At 38.9% G+C, this 18,577-nt stretch overlaps 2 protein-coding genes across 2 annotated transcripts in view; one reads left to right on the top strand and one right to left on the bottom strand.

The window, feature by feature from the left end:
• LYST (lysosomal trafficking regulator) overlaps positions 1–13,583 on the bottom strand; it is a 189,383-nt gene extending 175,800 nt beyond the window's left edge. Inside the window, exon 1 of the mRNA XM_072822986.1 lies at positions 13,387–13,583. The gene's annotated coding sequence lies outside the window, so the exon portion shown is untranslated. The remainder of the gene's footprint in view (positions 1–13,386) is intronic.
• LOC140631759 (uncharacterized) lies at positions 12,605–14,323 on the top strand. The gene is made up of 2 exons (XM_072822987.1): positions 12,605–13,466; positions 14,097–14,323. Exons 1-2 carry the CDS (start codon positions 12,731–12,733, stop codon positions 14,189–14,191), a joined length of 831 nt encoding a protein of 276 aa, XP_072679088.1. The 5' UTR covers positions 12,605–12,730; the 3' UTR covers positions 14,192–14,323.
• The last annotated feature ends 4,254 nt before the right edge of the window (positions 14,324–18,577 follow it).

Below are 18,577 nucleotides of genomic sequence, written 5' to 3'. Positions count from 1 at the left end.
CAGCTTGGTGTCTTATCCTCCATGTGAAATGAAAAAAATAAAAATAATTTATATAGCAACACCATAATGATCAGTAGTTTTTAATAAATATTCTGTATAAGGTAAAAGATTCTGCAAAATAAGTTTCAGAAATACTGAACAGATATGTACAAGCTTTAAAGACACCACATAAGTGTATATAGCAAGAGTTTCCTCTTATTCCTTCATAGAATAAGAAGACACAGTGAAAATTAGCTAGAAAATTATAGGCACAGTGAAAATTAGCTTCCCTTCTAAAAATCATTTAGTTGAGGCAGTCAAGTACAGACAAATGTGTTTACTGCTATAAAAAAATTTTTTTTGCTATAAAACATTTTACATCAAGAAAAATTAACAGTGAGATCAAATTCAGATCTAGCTGCTTAATCTACTGCTCTTTAACCATCCATGAAGATGGATAGATAGTAGGAGACAAGGGAATAGGGAATGAGAGCGATAGAGAACAAAAACAGAAAAGTAATATATATTAAGCAAATGCATTTCAGATTCAACCTACACTTTTTTTTTCTACTTCATTGAGTATCATCACAATTTAGTTTCTACCACCAAGGTATAAACTTAGACACATGTAAAGACAAAGGGCTAAAGGTATAAATTAATTACATACTGGAAACCAGCCATCATCACTTTCCATAGTGTATAAGGTTTTGGCTATGAGATTAGTTTCTTAAAATGTATTAAAATGTTCAATAGGTTAGTGGCATAGTAGAAAGAATACTACACTAAAAGTCGAGACTTTTGGTTTTTTATTTTGCCTCAGACACTTCTTAGGATCTCAGGCAAAATGCTTAACCTTTCTGTGTCCCATTCTTCTTAAACACATTAAAACAAAAACAAAACTAGATCTCTAAATATCTTTTAGGCTGTGAACTTTCATGATAGTGCAGCATTCAGCAAATAGTAATATAGTAACAGTAAACATCAAAGTTCAACTAAGATTAAAATTACACATTCTAGGGGCACCTGGGTTGCTCAGTCAGTTAGGCACCCAACTCTTGGTTTCGGCTCAAGTCATGATATCAGGGTACTGAGATCAAGCCCTGCCAGGCTCCACTCAGTGCAGGGTCTGCTTGAGATTTTCTCCCTCTCCCTCTGCCCCCTCCTCTACTCTCTCTCTCTAAAATAAATAAGTAAAACCTTGTAAAAAATTATACATTCTAAATGTTTCCTTAAATTATGCATAATCAAGTTTTGTCAAAACTACCTTACCGGGATTCTGTATTTTTAGAAGTCAAGTGTAGAGAAAATAAATATGTTTCAGCTGTATGGAATACATGACTCCAGAAATATTCTCCAAAATACTGAAATAAGGCTAACAGAAAAAAATCACAAGAACAGTAACCAGCATTACCATCTTTGGAAACATTACCAAAGAGGAAATCCAGAAAACAGTAAAGGGTTTTAATCTTTAATCAACTCTGAGCTATAATGCATTAAAGATCTAATAAAGTCTAGACAAGCAAATATTAAAAAGTAGCATAAGAGCAAGTTGATAGGTATAAGCAGCTGTTCTACAAGTTACACCAGTAAAACCTCCTTTTGCCATTGGCCAGGATACACTGAACTATGCACTTCAATGAATCAATACCCAGAAGCAGTAACAATGAATGCATTTTATGAACTGATAAATGTTTTGTTGCCTTTTTAAATAAGCCATATTAATATAATAAAAGAGGAAATCATTCTTATCATTGTTTTAATTTCATACTCATCCAAACTCAGTATAATAATTACTCTGTTGGAATAATATATATGCAATTATGATTATTATTCTTCCATCCAAGGAGCTCAGACAAGTGAACTACAGAGCTAACAAGAATTCTATTGTAGCAAATCACATTTTTATCAGAGCAATCTTAAAGACTGATGAGAAAGGAAAAAAATTAATATCCTATTATTGTTCTTTAAAAGTTCATAATACTCAAATGTAAGAAAATACAATTTCATTTTCAAAATTCATTTTTAAACCTCATTATTTTGTGAATATGTGACACATTTGAGCTATATGTATGCATATGTGCATTTGTGTATATAAAATATGGACGAGATTTTAAAACAACAATCTACATTCCTATGCCAAAGCTCTGCTGACATAATAAATGATGTTGAACCAATAAAAAAATTTAAAAACATTTTTTAACGTTCATAATACTCAAATGAACATATAGAATTGATTTCACTTATGCTAAATAAATTGCTAAAAACACATTTGGCCAAAAAACAAATGCTACAACAAAAAATTTAAATACTTAATAATGAAAATATATTTCCAATAAGCAAAGACACATTTAACTTTGAAACAGTTAAGCACAAGAACAAATTCCTAAAAAAACTAGCAAATCCATCCCAACAACAATCGTGGGGGTGGGACATGGTTAAACATGCCAAAAACCAGGCTTAAAAGTAGAGAAAAAATAACATTTTTCACAAAACTATTGACAAATAATACTAAAATTTATATGGAACCATTAAAGATCCTGAATAGCCAAAGCAATCTTTTTTTTTTTTTTTAGTATTTAAAAATTTTTTAATTCTATAGTTAACATACAGTCTTATATTAGTTTCAGGTGTACAACATAATGATTCAGTACTTCCATACATCACCCAGTACTCATTATGACAAGTGCCCTCCTCAATCCCCATCACCTATTTTACTCAACCCCTGCCCACCTTCCCTCTGGTGACCATCAGTTTGTTCTCTATAGTTAAGAATCTGTTTCGTGGTTTGTCTCTTTTCTCTTTTTTTCCCTCTGCTCGTTTGTTTCTTAAATTCTACATATGAGTGAAATCATATGGTATTTGCCTTTTCCTGACTGACTTAATTCACTTGGCATAATGCTTTCTAGCTCCATCCATGTTGTTGCAAATAGCAAGATTTCATTCTTTTTTTTTTATGGTTGAGTAATACTTCATTTTACACACACACACGCACACACACACAGGGATACATGAATTACTGTTGGGCAAAGCAATCATGAAAAAGAAGAACAAAGCTAGAGCTGTCACAATCTCAGATTTCAATATATACTAAAAACCTGAGGTAATCAAAACAATATGGTACTGGCACAAAAACAGAAACATATCAACAGAACAGAATAGAGAGCCCAGAAATAAACCCACGCTTATATGACCATTTACTCTGTGACAAAAGAGGCAAGAATATACACTGGGAAACAGGCTGTACTGGACCACTTTCTTATACTATACACAGAAATAAACTCAAATGGATTGAAGACCTAAACATGAGACTTGAAACCATAAAAATCTTAGAAGAGAGCTCAGAGAGTAATGTCTCTAATAACAGCCATTGAAACATTTTCCTAGCTATATCTCTTAAGGCAAGAAAAAGCAAAAGCAAAATTAAACTATTGTGATTATGTCAAAATATAAAGCTTCTCCCCAGCAAAGGAAACCATTAACAAAATGAAAAGGCAACTGCCAAATGGCAGAAGATATTTGCAAATGATATATCTGATAAGAGGTTAATATCCAAAATATATAAAGAATTTATATAAGCCAATACCAAAAAACAAATTATGATTAATAAATGGCCAGAGGACTTGAATACACATTTTTCCAAAGAAGATATACAAACAGACATCAGACACATGAAAAGATGCTCAACATTGTTAATCATAGAAAAATGCAAATCAAAACCACAATAAGATATCACCTTATACCTGGTAGAATGGCTAGAATAAAAAAGGTAAGAAATGACAAGTGTTGGTGAGGATGTAGAAAGAAAGGAACAAGAAAGGAACCCTGGTGCATTGTTGGTGGGAATGCAAATTGGTGCAGCAACTAGGGAAAACAATATGGAGGTTCCTCAAAAATTTTAAAATAAAAAAAATAATAAAAAATAAAAATTTAAAAATAAAATTACCATGAGACCCCTTTACCCAAAGAAAGTAAAAACACTAATCAAAAAGATATAAGCACTTCTGTTATTGCAGCATTATGTACAATAGCTAAGATGTGGAAACAACCCTAGAATCCATCAATGGATGAATGCATAAAGAAGATGTGGGGTGTATATACAATGGAATATTACTCAGCCATCAAAAAGAATGAAATCTTGTCACTTGCAACAACAAGGATGGAGCTAGAGAGTATAACGCTAAGTGAAATATGTCAGTAAAAGAAAGAGAAATATGTTATGATTTCACTCATATGTGGGATTTAAGAAACAAAATAAATGAACAAAGAAAGAAAGAGAAACAAACAAAAACCCCAGACTCTAAAATACAGAGAACAAACTGGTGGTTGCCAGAGGGGAGGTAGGTAGAGGAATGGATGAAATAGATAAAGGGACTTAAAAATACCCTTGATGAGGGATCCCTGGGTGGCGCAGCGGTTTAGCGCCTGCCTTTGGCCCAGGGCGTGATCCTGGAGACCCAGGATCGAATCCCACGTCGGGCTCCCGGTGCGTGGACCCTGCTTCTCCCTCTGCTTGTGTCTCTGCCTCTCTCTCTCTCTCTCTCTCTCCCCCCCTCTCTCTCTCTCTGTGACTATCATAAATAAAAAAAAATTTTTTTAAAAATTCTATTAAAAAATACCCTTGATGAGCACTGAGTAGCATATTCAATTGTTAATCATAATATCATACACCTGAAACTAATATAACACTATGTTAATTCTGTTTCAGAAATAAATAAATAAATAAGAAATAAGAAATAATATGTCAAAGAAATAAAAACCTCAAAAGAGTTAGGAAAATTAGTATTTCTCACCAAATGTATACTAGGCTTCAAGCATTGTCCAAAAACGTGACATATAATATATATTTAAATAATATATCAAATATAATTATATATAACTTAATATTTACAAGTACCATATAAGAGAAATATTACTGTTATGATTTTAGACAGTTGAAATATCCAGAGATAGTCAAGAATGATTGCTAGTGGGCAGCCCGGGTGGCTCAGCAGTTTAGTGCTGCCTTCAGCCCAGGGTGTGATCCTGGAGACCTGGGATTGAGTCCCACATCGGGCTCCCTACATGGAGCCTGCTTCTCTCTCTCCCTGTGTCTTTGCCTCTCTTTCTCTGTGTCTCTCATGAGTAAATAAATAAAATCTTTAAAAAAAAATGATTGCTAGTAAGTTAGATAAGCTGTTCCTAAAAACCACATTTCTCTGGCCTGGAAGCCTATATTCTTTTCGGTTTTTTAAGAGAGACTTCTTTTTTATTTTTATTTTTATTATTTTTATTTTTATTTTTAATTAAAAAAAATTTTTTTTAAATATTTTACCCAAGGGATGCCTAGGTGGCTCAGCAGTTGAGTTTTGGCCTTCAGTTCAGGGTGTGACCCCGGAATCCCGGGATCAAGTTACATATCAGACTCCCTGCATGGAGCCTGTTTCTCCCTCTGCCTATGTCTCTACCTCTCTCTCTCTCTCTCTCTCTCTGTGTGTGTCTCTCATGAATAAATAAATGAAATCTTTAAAAATAAAAAAATAAAGATTTTACCCATTTAGGAGAGGGAGCGAGAGAGAGCACACAAGCCAGCTCAGGGCCTACAGGGGGTGGGGGCTGGGGAGGGGCAATCCCAGGACTCTGAGATCAAGACCTGAGTAGAAACCAAGAGTCAGATGCTCAAATGACTGAGGTGCCCAGGTGCCAGGGAGAAGAGATTTCTTAAAAGAGACTTTGCAAAAGAGACACCTTAAAAGAAAGTTCAATTTTTCCAAGCCCTTCATTTACACTAATAATAAAAATAATTTATAACATTTTACAATTTTCAAGTAAAATCTTAAGAGTGTTTTGTTCATCTACCACAATAAATCCATACGTTAGGACCTCTATTTTACTTATTTAAAAAGATTGTCTTCTACAACCTGTCAGAGTCAAAGAACAAAAAGAGAAGATGTCTCAGCAACAAGAAAGTAGCTGGAATAAAAATCTAGCGGTTGTAGGAAATACAATTCTAGAATGAGTCTCACTGAGGCTCTGTGCCTCAATCTGTACATCAAGCATCCCTAGATCTTTGATTTTGATTCCCCATGTGAAGAATGAGAAAATGGATTTTATCTCTTCTTAGTTTTCAAGCTTTAAAATGTGCTGGCAGTGTTCCTGAGATGTGTTAATGTTGCATATAGAGAAAGAAACTTTGGTCAAAGCTACTTGATAAAAACTAACACAAGTTATTTAAAAAGCATCAATGTTATGGGATCAGGAATCCTGAACTAATAAACCTTATATGCACATTCCTCCTTCCCTCAAAAAATGTAGAGAAAAAAATAGAATCCTAGAGTTATTCTATAACCTAAATGTCACTTTTCAGTATTTCACCAGATTAGGAATTCTCTCTCTTCAATAAACATTTTCTACCTATTTCAGCTTCTGATGAGTTGTAGTTATTACAAAGTTTGTCTTACTTAATTTAAAATGTATCTTCCTCTTACTTTCACTCTTTCCATTACAACAAAATTACTAACTAGACATTACCAGAAGGCATTGGTTAGAAATCCAGCTCCCTCCTAGTTTTTAACCCTTTGTCTCCATTGGCTTCTTCACTGCCTTCCTTAAATGAATGAATGAATGAATGAAATATATATACATATATGTATGTATATACACACACACACACATACACACACAAACACACACACACATATACAGGATATATATATATATATATTTATACACAGGATATATAGATCCTGTTAACACCTTCCTCTTTCAAGATTACTCAAACGTAGTCTTCACTTAAAGTAGTCTTCCTGTCTCCACCTTACCTCTCTGTGTACTGCAGACTGACTTTTGCCCACACTTCTCTACCAAAACTAGTCAGGCCAAGATTAACAACCCTCTAATTGCCAATGGACACATTCCAGTCCTTATCTTATTTGACCTCTCAGAGGAACATAAGGCACATGAGAGATTAATTTCTTGAATCTCTCTCTTCTTTCTGGATTTGTGGATACTAAATCTCTTGTGGCTTTCCTTCTAACCATTCCTTCTCAGTCTCCCTAGTTGTATTCTTCTTTGCCAGCTTCTTCATGTTGGTGAGTCTCTGGATTCTGTCCTCCTCCTCCTCATTCTCTTTGTGGGTTTTTTTTTTTTTTTTTTTTTTGTGATCTCATCCACTTTTAAGGTTTCTAGTATCACTTATATGTTAATGGATTCCAAATCTTCATATAGAAATGAATCCAGAACTTCTTTCAAATCTTCAGACTCTTACAGAACAAAATGTACATAGAACATTTCAGGGCAATGCTATAGGGCTAGAGAGAATAATCCTGGGTAAGTTCCATTCATATTCCTCTAGTTTAGGGCTCAATTCATTCATTTTCAACATCCACAGCCCATTTCCAAGGTGACAGCTCCTCTAGTTACCTGTCACTGATATGACTAAACATCTTGATTTGCCTACGACAGTCCTAATTTATGAATGCTGTCCCAGAGTAACTATTAAAGACATTCTTTCCATTTTCATAATAATACCTGTTTGGTCAATAAATTACATGATCACCCTACCTGCCCACCCACCCTTTCTGATTTTCCACACACGACTAGATGAGTCTTCCTTCCTCCCTGGATTCTTTACTCTCTAGCTTTAGGAAACCTAGTTCCATTGCTAAACAGCCCTATCTCCTCTACCTTTACACAAGAGGTTCATTTCATCTCTTCCTCTTAATAAATCACTATATACACCCAGATCCCAGGCCAGGAAGACAGATCAGCATTATTCTGGTTATCACCTGGTTCCTAAGGTGGCCTATGCATCATTATTATCCCATTTTTATCCAATTTTAAGGCTATATTATATTTGTAGTTGTCAACTACTGACTTTGAGTCTTTCATCTCCATTTACTGAGAACTTTGTCATATAATTCTTATCTTCCACTCCATACAAGATCTATTATTTGGGAGCTTCATTATCTATAAGAACAAATAATCCCAACATACTAGGATTCAGAGCTCTTTGATTTCCTTTTCTTCAATGACCTCTACTTTGTAGAGGGTAAGCATAGTTTAGTAGGTGGTTGTGAAAAATATGTATAATAACTATAGAAAAAGCATTTACTATAGTGACTAGTATACAGCATTTGATAAACGGTAGTTTTTATTAATATTACAATTGTAATTAGCACTATTAATTTCGGCTACCAACCATCATTGGTCATACTTTGGCCCTTATCGTCAGCTATGACTGTTTCAACTCCAGAATCTTAAAGTTAGGACCTCACATCTTGTGCCTATTTTTCCATCTCTAGTACTTCTTTACTTCTATTAATCTTACAGCTTACTCACTGAGATTCTTCACCCTCTTTGTTCTGTACTTTTATCAGCTCCATCTTGGCTTAGCTGTCTTCATTAATCAAGCAGGATACCTCTGGTTCAGCCCTTCAATTAGCAACCTCATTATCACCCTCAGTTTCTTGACTTTATACCATCCCCCAACACAAGTTATACATCATATCCTCACTTCCGATCACCATCTAGATTCAGTCTAATTATATGCTTTCTGTACTGCTTAACCATTCTGATTGGCTGCTTTCCTCATTTGTGATTTCAAGGGTGTTTATCATTATTCAGCAATTAGGTCAATGTTCCCTAGTCAAGCCCCTTTTCCAATCACAACAGTAACCTTTCCCATGAAACATACCCCAACCCACGCCCTTCCTTCTCAATTTCAGCAGATAACCTGGCTCCACGGAGACAAGAGATGTTATCCTGGACATGTACCTATATTATATCAGTATTCACTGTCTATTTCCTTTTCTTTTTTTAAACAGGAAGGTGCATCACTGCTCTTCTCCAAAATAACCCTTTCACCTGTGATCTTGTTCCCAACCCTTCCAGTTCCTCTGAGGTTATGTCTGATCATCTTTCTCTTGTGACTTCAATTTTCTTTCTTCTTCAATGGACCCTTTCCATCAGTCCACTAAAGTTCCTTGACTCTTTCATCCTTAAGGAAAAACAAACCTTCCCCAATCACATTTCCCTGCTCAAGCTTCTACCCACTGTCCTCTCTTCCTTACCAAAAGAATTTGAAAGGATATGTTTACTGAATGAATGAAGACTTTTCATTTGGTTTAGACTTCTCTTCTTCTGAGTTCCAGGCTGACCTACATATTTTGAAAAGTTTAATTACATGTGACTCAGTTCTGACAAAGAAAACAACTATTTTCACCAAACTGATATGAATAGATGAATTTCACATCTCCAAATCTGTTCCTCCACCTATATTTTCAAATTTATGATCAATTACCAGCATTACCATTCACTCAGTCAGACAATCTAGAATCCTTAAAGCCCACTTTGATTCTTCCCTTTCTTTAACTTTGTATCTAAGTAAGTCCTTTCTAAAATCTCCCACATCTGTCCCCTTCATGACTTCCCAGGGCTCCTACTGTTGAGTCCTCTTCCTCTGACACTACTTCACAGGGATGTTCTGAGGGTTAAATAAAATAATGGGAATGCACTCTGTAAGATGCAAGGTGCTTAAAAAGATTATTTAATATTATCATATATTTGGCAAAGTGTGCAAGGGGCTAATATGACGTGTTCTTAAAAAAGCAATTCTGGGTCTTAATAATCAGTGCCTTGTTTTCTAATCACAAATTATAAAGCATCTGCTTGGCAATCTGGCCTATAATTTTTCTAGGAATCACTTAGTATCAAGACATTCAATGTACAGTTTCTAAGCTTTCCCCCTCCCCACTCTGTTTTTAAATTTAAAATATGTGATTCAGGTTTCTGGCAAAAATCTTCTATCCTCTTTACTTTATAAAGATGAGTGGCTCTAGTTATATAAACATTTCTAAGTAGGTGCAATACCCTCTCTTATCATTCATCTATTTCTTCCACTCATTTAAAGTGGCTAGCAGTTCTCTTATTTCCTCATGCATTTTGAGTTTCAATTTCAAGGAATCACATTTGAATGGAACAATGACTAGCCTTCTGGAAAATTGTTTAATTCCTTTCTTCGCTAATTAAGATGGTCACATTTTAAGCATTACTTTTTCTTTTTTTTTTTTTGTAAAGATTTTATTTATTTATTCATGAGAGACACAGGGAGAGAGAGAGAGGCAGAGACACAGGCAGAGGGAGAAGCAGGCTCCATGCAGGGAGCCCGATGTGGGACTCAATCCCGGAACTCCGGGATCACACCCTGAGCTGAAGGCAGACGCTCAACCACTGAGCCACCCAGGCATCCCTACTTTTTCATATTACTAAATAAGATTTTTATTTTCCCCCAACCATTAGACCTGAGAAGCATTCAGAGTTTCTAAATGTATCAGGTCTCTCTCAATTACTGTAAATCAAGGCCAGGAGTATTAAGAGAGACAAGAACAAATACTGGTGAGAAGCAATAGCAAAAGAAAGTAGGATCTAAGAGAATACAGTGTTCCCAATGACTCCAAGATCAGTTTAAAACTAGTTATTAATCTGACAGTTTTAAGATATACTTTCAGAATATATTTAGGTTGAAAATCCATTAAAAAAATGTTAGTTTATAACCTGGGTTCTTAATGTAAGGGATAGACCTTATATTCTAGGGTCCTGATACATATTTTTGATACAAGTTTTACAGGCCAAATTCTGTTGTTCCGCATACTGCATAATTTGATGAAAAGATCTCCATTTAACATGTGATGGCCCATTTATTTCAAGCCATTTTTTAATGAAACTAAAGAATTAGGATAATCCCTCTATATTACTGAATCATTAATAAAGTATTAAAAATACAGGTCATTTCCATTGTAATTTCACAAATGCCAAGTGAAGTCACATTTGATAACGAGATTTCTGAAGCTTAAAAAAAAATTCTTGAACTTAAGCCAGCCATCCAAACATAACTTGGGAAAAGATAAATCATTGGAGGTGTTCAATACAGGAACAAACTGCAAAGATACTCTGAAATTCTGGGTGATACAGCTTTCTCTACAACTGAAACTAAAAGACAGATGCTCTGAGTGCAAGCAAATAAAAACAAAACTGCACTTGGTGAAATCAATGATTAAGCTGGTCCAAAAGAACTAAAAAGAAAATGAGTATGAAAAAAAAGTTGGCAGTTCATGGGTGAAAATATTAAGCCCCTGATAAAGTCAAAATAATGTAATGTCTTCAATACAAAAATCACTGGAATCTACTACTAATAATCTCTACTTGAATGTCTCATTTTACTGTCCTCTCAGCACCCCCTAACCCTCTCCCCATCAAATTGCTCATCTCATAAACCTCATCTCAGTATATGTCTACTTCATCTTCATTTTTGCTCCGACAAAAATTCTGGTATAAATCTCCTGTTGAGTATACCCCCAATTCATCCAGAAATCAACCACTCCACCAGTTTTACTCTGGTCTCAATTATAATCATCTCTAGCCCCAGCTATGGCAAGAGTCCCTGAGTTGATAACCCTGCCCCTGCCCCTGCCCCTGCTCCTGCCCAATCCCTCCCTCTGCCCCAGTCAATTCTCCAGTCTAGCCACCAGAATGATCCTTTTTAAAAGTCTGGTTATATTTCTTCTCTATTCAAAGGGATGACTCCCCTTCTCACTCAGAGTATTAAACCAAGTCTGTACAAAGGCTTACAAGGCCTCACCCAAGCTGTCTTACCATTCCCACTTACCTCACTCCATTTCTACTACTCTTACTTTGCTCACTCCCCCACAGCCAAATCAGCCTTTGAGCTGTCCTCAAACACACCCAGTACACTCCTGCCTTAAAGCTCTTGTAAGTGCCTTTCCCTCTGCTTGAACACTCTTCCTCTAGAGAGGGATATGGATTACCTTCTCACTTCCTCCTAGTCTTGGGCTCAAATGCCATGTTCTCTGAGAAGTCTTTCCTGGCTCTAACCTCTAGTTAATTCTAAGCTCCAGTTAAAATTGCAACCCTCTCCCCCTATCCTCCCTCCTTCCTGCTTTTTCTTCTATAGTCCTTGACACTAAATGACATAGCACATATTTTATTATCTGAGATCCCCCACAAGAATGCAAGCTCTGTGAAGGAGGGGATATTCATCTGTTCAGAAAACTGTTTGGCACACAGTACATGCTCAATAAATATCTACTAAATTCATACATCATTTTATAATTTACAAACTGCTTTCATGTCAGTTAAATTATATAATAACTCATTTTCTCCTAATCCCTCCTCTTCTCCAACCTTTAAGCAGTAACAACATGGAGGACAGCAAAGAGATATCAGAAAAAAAGTTGCTGACTACTCGTAAAGCTCTTAAAAACAAATACCCCATATTAATAACTATATCTATAAAATGAAAGCTCAGAGTCAACATCTTTATTAGCATAAGGTTTCTGGGTGTGGAAGTTTAAAGCAGCAGCAGACCGGCCAAGAATCATCAGGAAGAAAAGCCCAACTCAGTTCGTCCTATCAATCTGTTAAATAAACCCTAGGAAAAACGCGAGCTGCATTCAACGTGCAAGGAAACACTGGTCCGTACTCAACAACAACGTATTCAAGGCAAGACGCAACTCCCTTAGTATTTTCTATCTGCTTCAAACAAGCCTCAAGTACCAAGCGCCGTCATAGGGAACGTTTTGTTTAGCCCGATAAGAATTGAGGCTAGGGAGCGGTTCTGAAAGCCTCCTCCCTGACCCCCTCCACCTCGAACAACCCGTTGACCTCCACTCTGTGGTGTCGGGAGGTCTCCCGGTTATTTTTCAAACACCGTAGTCCCCCCGGAGGCTAAGGGGCATCCCAGCCAAGGAAGGCTCTAATGACGCCCCGGCACAGACGGCCGCTATCTCAGAGGCCCCTCTGGCCCCGCAGAGGGTGTCACAGACGTGAGACGAGCAGCAGACGGAGGCACGCGGGGGAGAGGACAGATGGGCGAGCACCGCGGGACAGGAGCGCGGGAGCCACTGCAAGGGTGGTGGCGCGGAAACTGCCAGCTCCCGCGTCGACTTGCCAGTCTGGGCCCGGCCGGGGTGGAGCGAGTGCCACCGCACAGGACAATGAATACGACCGCGCTAGCAGCACCGCGTCGCCAGCCTCGTGCACCTCCGGCCCCGCGGCCCCCGCGCGCGCGGAAATAAAGTTGGTGGCGGGTGGCCGCCGCAAGGGTCCCCAGGGGCCGCGGGGAGCTCCCGCCTGCCTCGCGGCCGCTGTCACACGCTGCCGGCGCCGCGGGGAGACATCTCGGAGACCGGGAGCCGGACGAGACGCCCGAGGACCGGCTCGGGGCCGAGCCCCCCGCGCCCTTAGCCCGGGGGCCGCGACACCCAGCTCCGGCCGGCGGCCGCCACCCCCAATCCGCCCTCTCTCCAGGCCGGGGACGGTGTCCGGGACCCCAAGCCCTCGGCCGGCGTCATCCGCGCCCGGCGGCCGCCTTTTTTACCTGCTGTGTGGCTGCCGCCGCGCGCTTCTACTCACCGGGAGAATCCCGAGTCGTTGTCGCCGCTGCAGCTGCCACCCCCGTCGCCGCCGCGAACTCCCCACCCCCGCCCCCTCAGGTAACCCAGGAAACCGGGAACACCACCCCCGCCCTTCCCCGGTCCTGACCCAGTCCCGCTCGCCTGCGCGTGCGCGCTGGCCCCGCCTCGCGCGTCCCGAGCCCCGTCCCGAGCCCCGCCCCTCGCAGGCAGGGCAGCGTCGGCGTCGCAGGCGTGACGCGTGGAGCCGCCGAGCCAATGGGGAAGAGAGGGGGGCGGGCCGGCCTCAAGGCGGGGGCCCTGACGTTTCTCCGGCGCGACGGAGGCTCGGGGCAGACCTGCCTCCGGTCTTCGCCCCGTCTGTGCCCTGCGAGGCTGGTTATGTCAGACCCAGGGCCGAGCGACCAGCGTTTGGAAAGCATCAGGCGCTCGCGCGGCGTCCGCTTCCTGCATCCAACATGGACCGGCAGGCGTCCTGTCCTCCTTGTGTGGGCCCAGAGGACGGGGGCACAAGAACCATGGGAAGGGGTTGGGAGAGGGAGGACCGGTTACCCCGAGGAAGCCTAGCCAGCCTTCCTCTGCGGGCCGGGAGAAGCAGTTTTGCAAAGGTACCGGTACGCTTCTTTCGGAAACGAAGCCGCCGTAGAAATCATTCAGCGCAAATGTCTATGTTTCAACTTAGCTCTCTTCAAACACATTTGTTGTATACAGTGCGCACCGTCCACAGCACATACCTTCAAAGAGCTGTGCCTCCAGCAGGCGGGCGCCGGAGCTTTAATACGGAGATGTTTTGGCTGCGTCGCTGAGCGCCGGGCCCAGCACGTGGCTGATCCACTGCGGACGCCAGCAGTTTGGCCTTTTAGAGGACACCCCTGCTCCCCACCCAGTCTCGGGTAGTCCTCGCGAGGCGTGTCAGAGGTGCTGGGGAAGACCTTGAACGGGGCTCAGGTCCTACCTAAACAATACAAACTATAAGGGGATGGGCTACAAATTGACAGCAATTGCTTTAGAATCAACAACTCCTGTTTTTTTTGTTTTTGTTTTGGGGGGGGGGTTGCACAGGAACCAAGAAATAGAAATAAATCAGGATGGTATGTCTTAAAGCTGTATACCAAATGCAATTCTCATCTGACCCAATGACGAGCAAAGTAAATAGTTGACCAGTGATGTGGTTTAAAGCGGCTCTTGGGGAAAATTCTGCACTTTAAAATATCTCCCCACTGACGCCTGACGTTCAACCTTTAGCAGTTCATATCTTTGGGCAGAGGTTGCCGGCATCCTCTGGCAATCTTTTAGAATGCAAACACTCCAAGGATGGACAAACAACTGAAGTCACTAGCAAATTAGTGAGGAGATGTCTTAGGGAAATCACTACTCATTTAACAAATATAATGAGCACCTATTATGTGCTAGGTATCCTTTGTGCTAGCTAGGTGCTAGAGATACTTTGGTGAATTTCCCTGAACTAAAAAGAGGAAGAGAAAGCCAGAGGACCTATTTCACAGTTTTACCTAACAGTGAACCTACTCTTACTTTCACATCAACTTTTACCCACTAATCTTAAAAAAAAAAAAAAGAAAATCTTTTTTTTAAAATAGACAATTCATAGAAATGATAAGTAACAATCCAGTTTCTTTTTTCTCTTGAATGCAAGATAATTGATGATCATGATTTTGTTAAACCAAACAGAATGAAACAGACTTTGTATTACAAAAGTACACAATTAGTCCTCAAAGTATTACTTATTTGTAGAAGGCACAAAGTAATGTCATTTGTGACTATTCTTTTCTCTATATATCTGTATAGCCGTCACCAAAGTATTTGTTCAAAAGTATCTTAGAACATAGATATTAAGTATACATAATTAGATAAAACTTAGTTCAAAAGATTTCAAAAGAGCACAAGAAATGTGTAACTATGTACATTCAATAGAAGAAAGAAAAAAGAAAAGGTAAAAGGTGTATAGAAGGAAGGATTACTTATATACGTACCACACTTTGGAAAACTTTGTTAAGTGTGAAGCTCTCCAGATAATTTGACTCTAAAATTAGATTCTAAAATCAAGGTTTTGATAGATGCAGTTAATGTACAGTTGGCCCTTGAACAACACAGGGGTTAGGGATACTGACCCCTGTGCAAAGAACTTTTGACTTCCCCCAAACTCCACTATTAACAGCCTACTTTTGACTGAAAGCCTTACCATGACATAATCAACATGTATTTTGTATCTTATATGTGTTACATACTGTATTCTTAAAGTAAGCTAGAGAAAAGAAAATGTTAGTGAGGAAATTATAAGGAAAATACATTTATACTACTATATTGTACTTGTCGAAAAAAATCCATGTATAAGTGGACCTATGCAGTTCAAACCCATGTTGTTCAAGGGTCAAATGTAAATGTGCATAACTTCACTTTAATTATTCACCAAAATGCCTGAAAATAATTTCGTGGCCATGTGGCTGTATAAATCAGACCATGTCATACCTCTGCTCAAAACCCTGCAATGGTTCTCCCATTTCACCCAGGTAAACACCCAATTCCTTATAGGGGCCTCCAGAGCTCTACATCACCCAGATACCCACACCTCATCTCTTCCTACTCTCCCAACCCTTCAGACCTACTGTTTACCAAACATTCCAGATGCATTCCTGCCTTAAGGCCTCTGCGCTGGCTGCCCCCTCAATCAGAAATGCCTTTTTCTCCAAAAGGCTATATGTATAACCCTCTTACCTCCTGTATCTTTGCTCAGATATCCCCTTCTCCATGAAGTCTATCTCAACATTGTCCTTAAACCTTGGCAAGAGGATAACTCTGCCCTGGGCCCCACACTTGAGTGTCCCTCATATCACAAATGCCATATGTTATGGATGGAATGACTTCTGCCTCCCCTCCCCAAATGCATATGTTAAATTCAAAAGCCACAATGTGACTCTGTTTGGAGACGGAGCCTTTAAAGAGATAGTTAAGGTCATAAAGGGTGGGACCCTCATCTAATAGGACTGGTGTCCTTATAAGAAGGGTAAGAGACATCAGAGCTTTCCACACACGTACAGAGGAAAGGCCACCTGAGGACACAGCCAGAAGTCAGTTATCTGCAAACCAGGAAGAGAGGTCTCACCAGACGTCAACCTGCTGGTGCTTTGATCCTGGACTTCCAGCCTCCAGACTGTGAGAAATTACATTTCTGTTGTTTTAAGTCACCCAGTCTGTAGTATTATGTTAAGACAATAAAAAAAAAAAAAAAAGACAATCCTGGAAGACAAATATAACACCCAAAATATTTTTAACAAGAATATAATACATAACTTCCTCATCTATTATGTTCATTTTTATTATCTCCTGGATATAGACTTTGTGAAGTCAGCAACCTTTGTTCTGTTTATGATGTACCCCAAGTGCCAGAAGTGTATCTGGCACAGAATAAGCATTCAGCAAATATTTATGGAATGAACATTTTAATGGAGGCAAGTTTGTTTAAATTCAAATAAATATCCAAATAGTTAATCATAATTTAAGATGAAGTTTGAAACGTTAAAACCCACTGCACAGCACTGGAGCAGAAATGGATTTTTGAAGAAGTAGTAGAGAGGATGCAGGGCTTTCATTTTTGTAACAGTAACACAGTCAAAATTATAGAGATTTCCACATTTGACCACAGACGGAGCAATTGCTACATTAAAAAATTATAGAGCTGCCTGGGTGGCTCAGTCATTGAGTGTTGAACTCTTGGTTTTGGCTTAGGTCATGATCTCAGAGTCAGGGATAGAGCCCATGTGGGGCTCCACGCTCAGGGGAGAGTCTGCTTCTCTCCCCCTACCCCCCCCGCTCTCTCTCTCTCTCAAATAAATAAAATCATTTTAAAAGTTGTAGATATATAAATTTAGTTTTGGAGTGCTTTATATTATTAAGATGTATATGAATCTTTTTAAAATGTGCTTTTTACTAGGCACCTTAAAACTTATTGAAGAAGTCAGTTCTTAATGTCTCCATGAAGTTGTTTGACAAACTTTTCTCCTTCTTTTTGCAAAACTTAGAAAGATTTTTAAATGTAACTTTCTTAACTAAATCACTGGTAACATTTTAAATTTCCCAAAGTACGTATATTTTACTTTAAAAACTCTTATGTCTTTAAATTACAAGGTTTGTAAAAGTGCTCTTTACAGCCAGTTTAAAGTGTTAAGAAAACCCAAATCTCTCTTCTTTGTTGTGGAAATTTCATGCTGAGTGTATCTTAGTGTCCCACTTTCATGTGTAGGAAAGACTGTACTTGTGGGCAGCAGTGTCATTAATTCTCATAAAAGTTCTTTTTTCTTTTTCAATTCTGAATTATCTTTCCGCTTAGGATGGAAAACGTTTGCTGTAATATAAATTCAAACATTAAGGCAAATAAACAATTTAGAAAACGAAAGGCTTATGTGATCTCATCTCAGAAATAGTCACTAGTAAGTGATGTACATGTCCACAGACACACACACACAGCTATAAAGTTGTTACCATCATTGAAAAAGGAGGAATTTGTGTCCATTATTGAGCATATTTCTTACCCGAGTGATTTATCTGCCATTTCTTATTTTAACAGTTGATCTTTGTCTGTCTTAACTCCCAACATATTCCTGTGTTCAACAAGTTTATGATGAACTTTGAGCTGTAACCTGCATGAACTGTTTATTTTGGAAGAGCAAACTAAGTCTGTCCTGTGCAACAGATAGGCTAACAAGTGGAAAAAAATTAAGAAACATTATAAGAAATGCACATTTGCTATCTATGGCTGTTTATAAGACCAAGAGCCAGGGGATCATAGCAGACTAAAAATTTACAAGAACCCTCTAAAATTCGTGGTATCTCATTTAGAAGATGAGAAAAACAAAGAGATAGTTCGAGTTATCCACAGGTTCACAGAGGAGAATATCACTTGACCAGTTCAAAGCAAGGATTAGAAAGGGCTGGTCAGATTCAAGGTAAGAAACAGGTGAAGATATGTGTGTGTGTGTGTTTGTGTGTGTGTGTGTGTGTGTGTGTGTGTGTGTGTTTCCCTCCCTACTCAAAAACACCTGCTATGTAAAAAGATTCTTAATATGTAGTCTTTCTCTATAATTTCATATATACCACGATTTTGTACCACTTCAAAAAAAATGACTCTAACTCTACTTAATACCAGACACAGAATCTATCAGTAATAGTGTTAGGTT

This window comes from Canis lupus, chromosome 4, assembly GCF_048164855.1.
Source record: "Canis lupus baileyi chromosome 4, mCanLup2.hap1, whole genome shotgun sequence".
NCBI lineage: Eukaryota > Metazoa > Chordata > Mammalia > Carnivora > Canidae > Canis > Canis lupus.
This window is presented reverse-complemented; position numbering and strand designations above follow the sequence as displayed.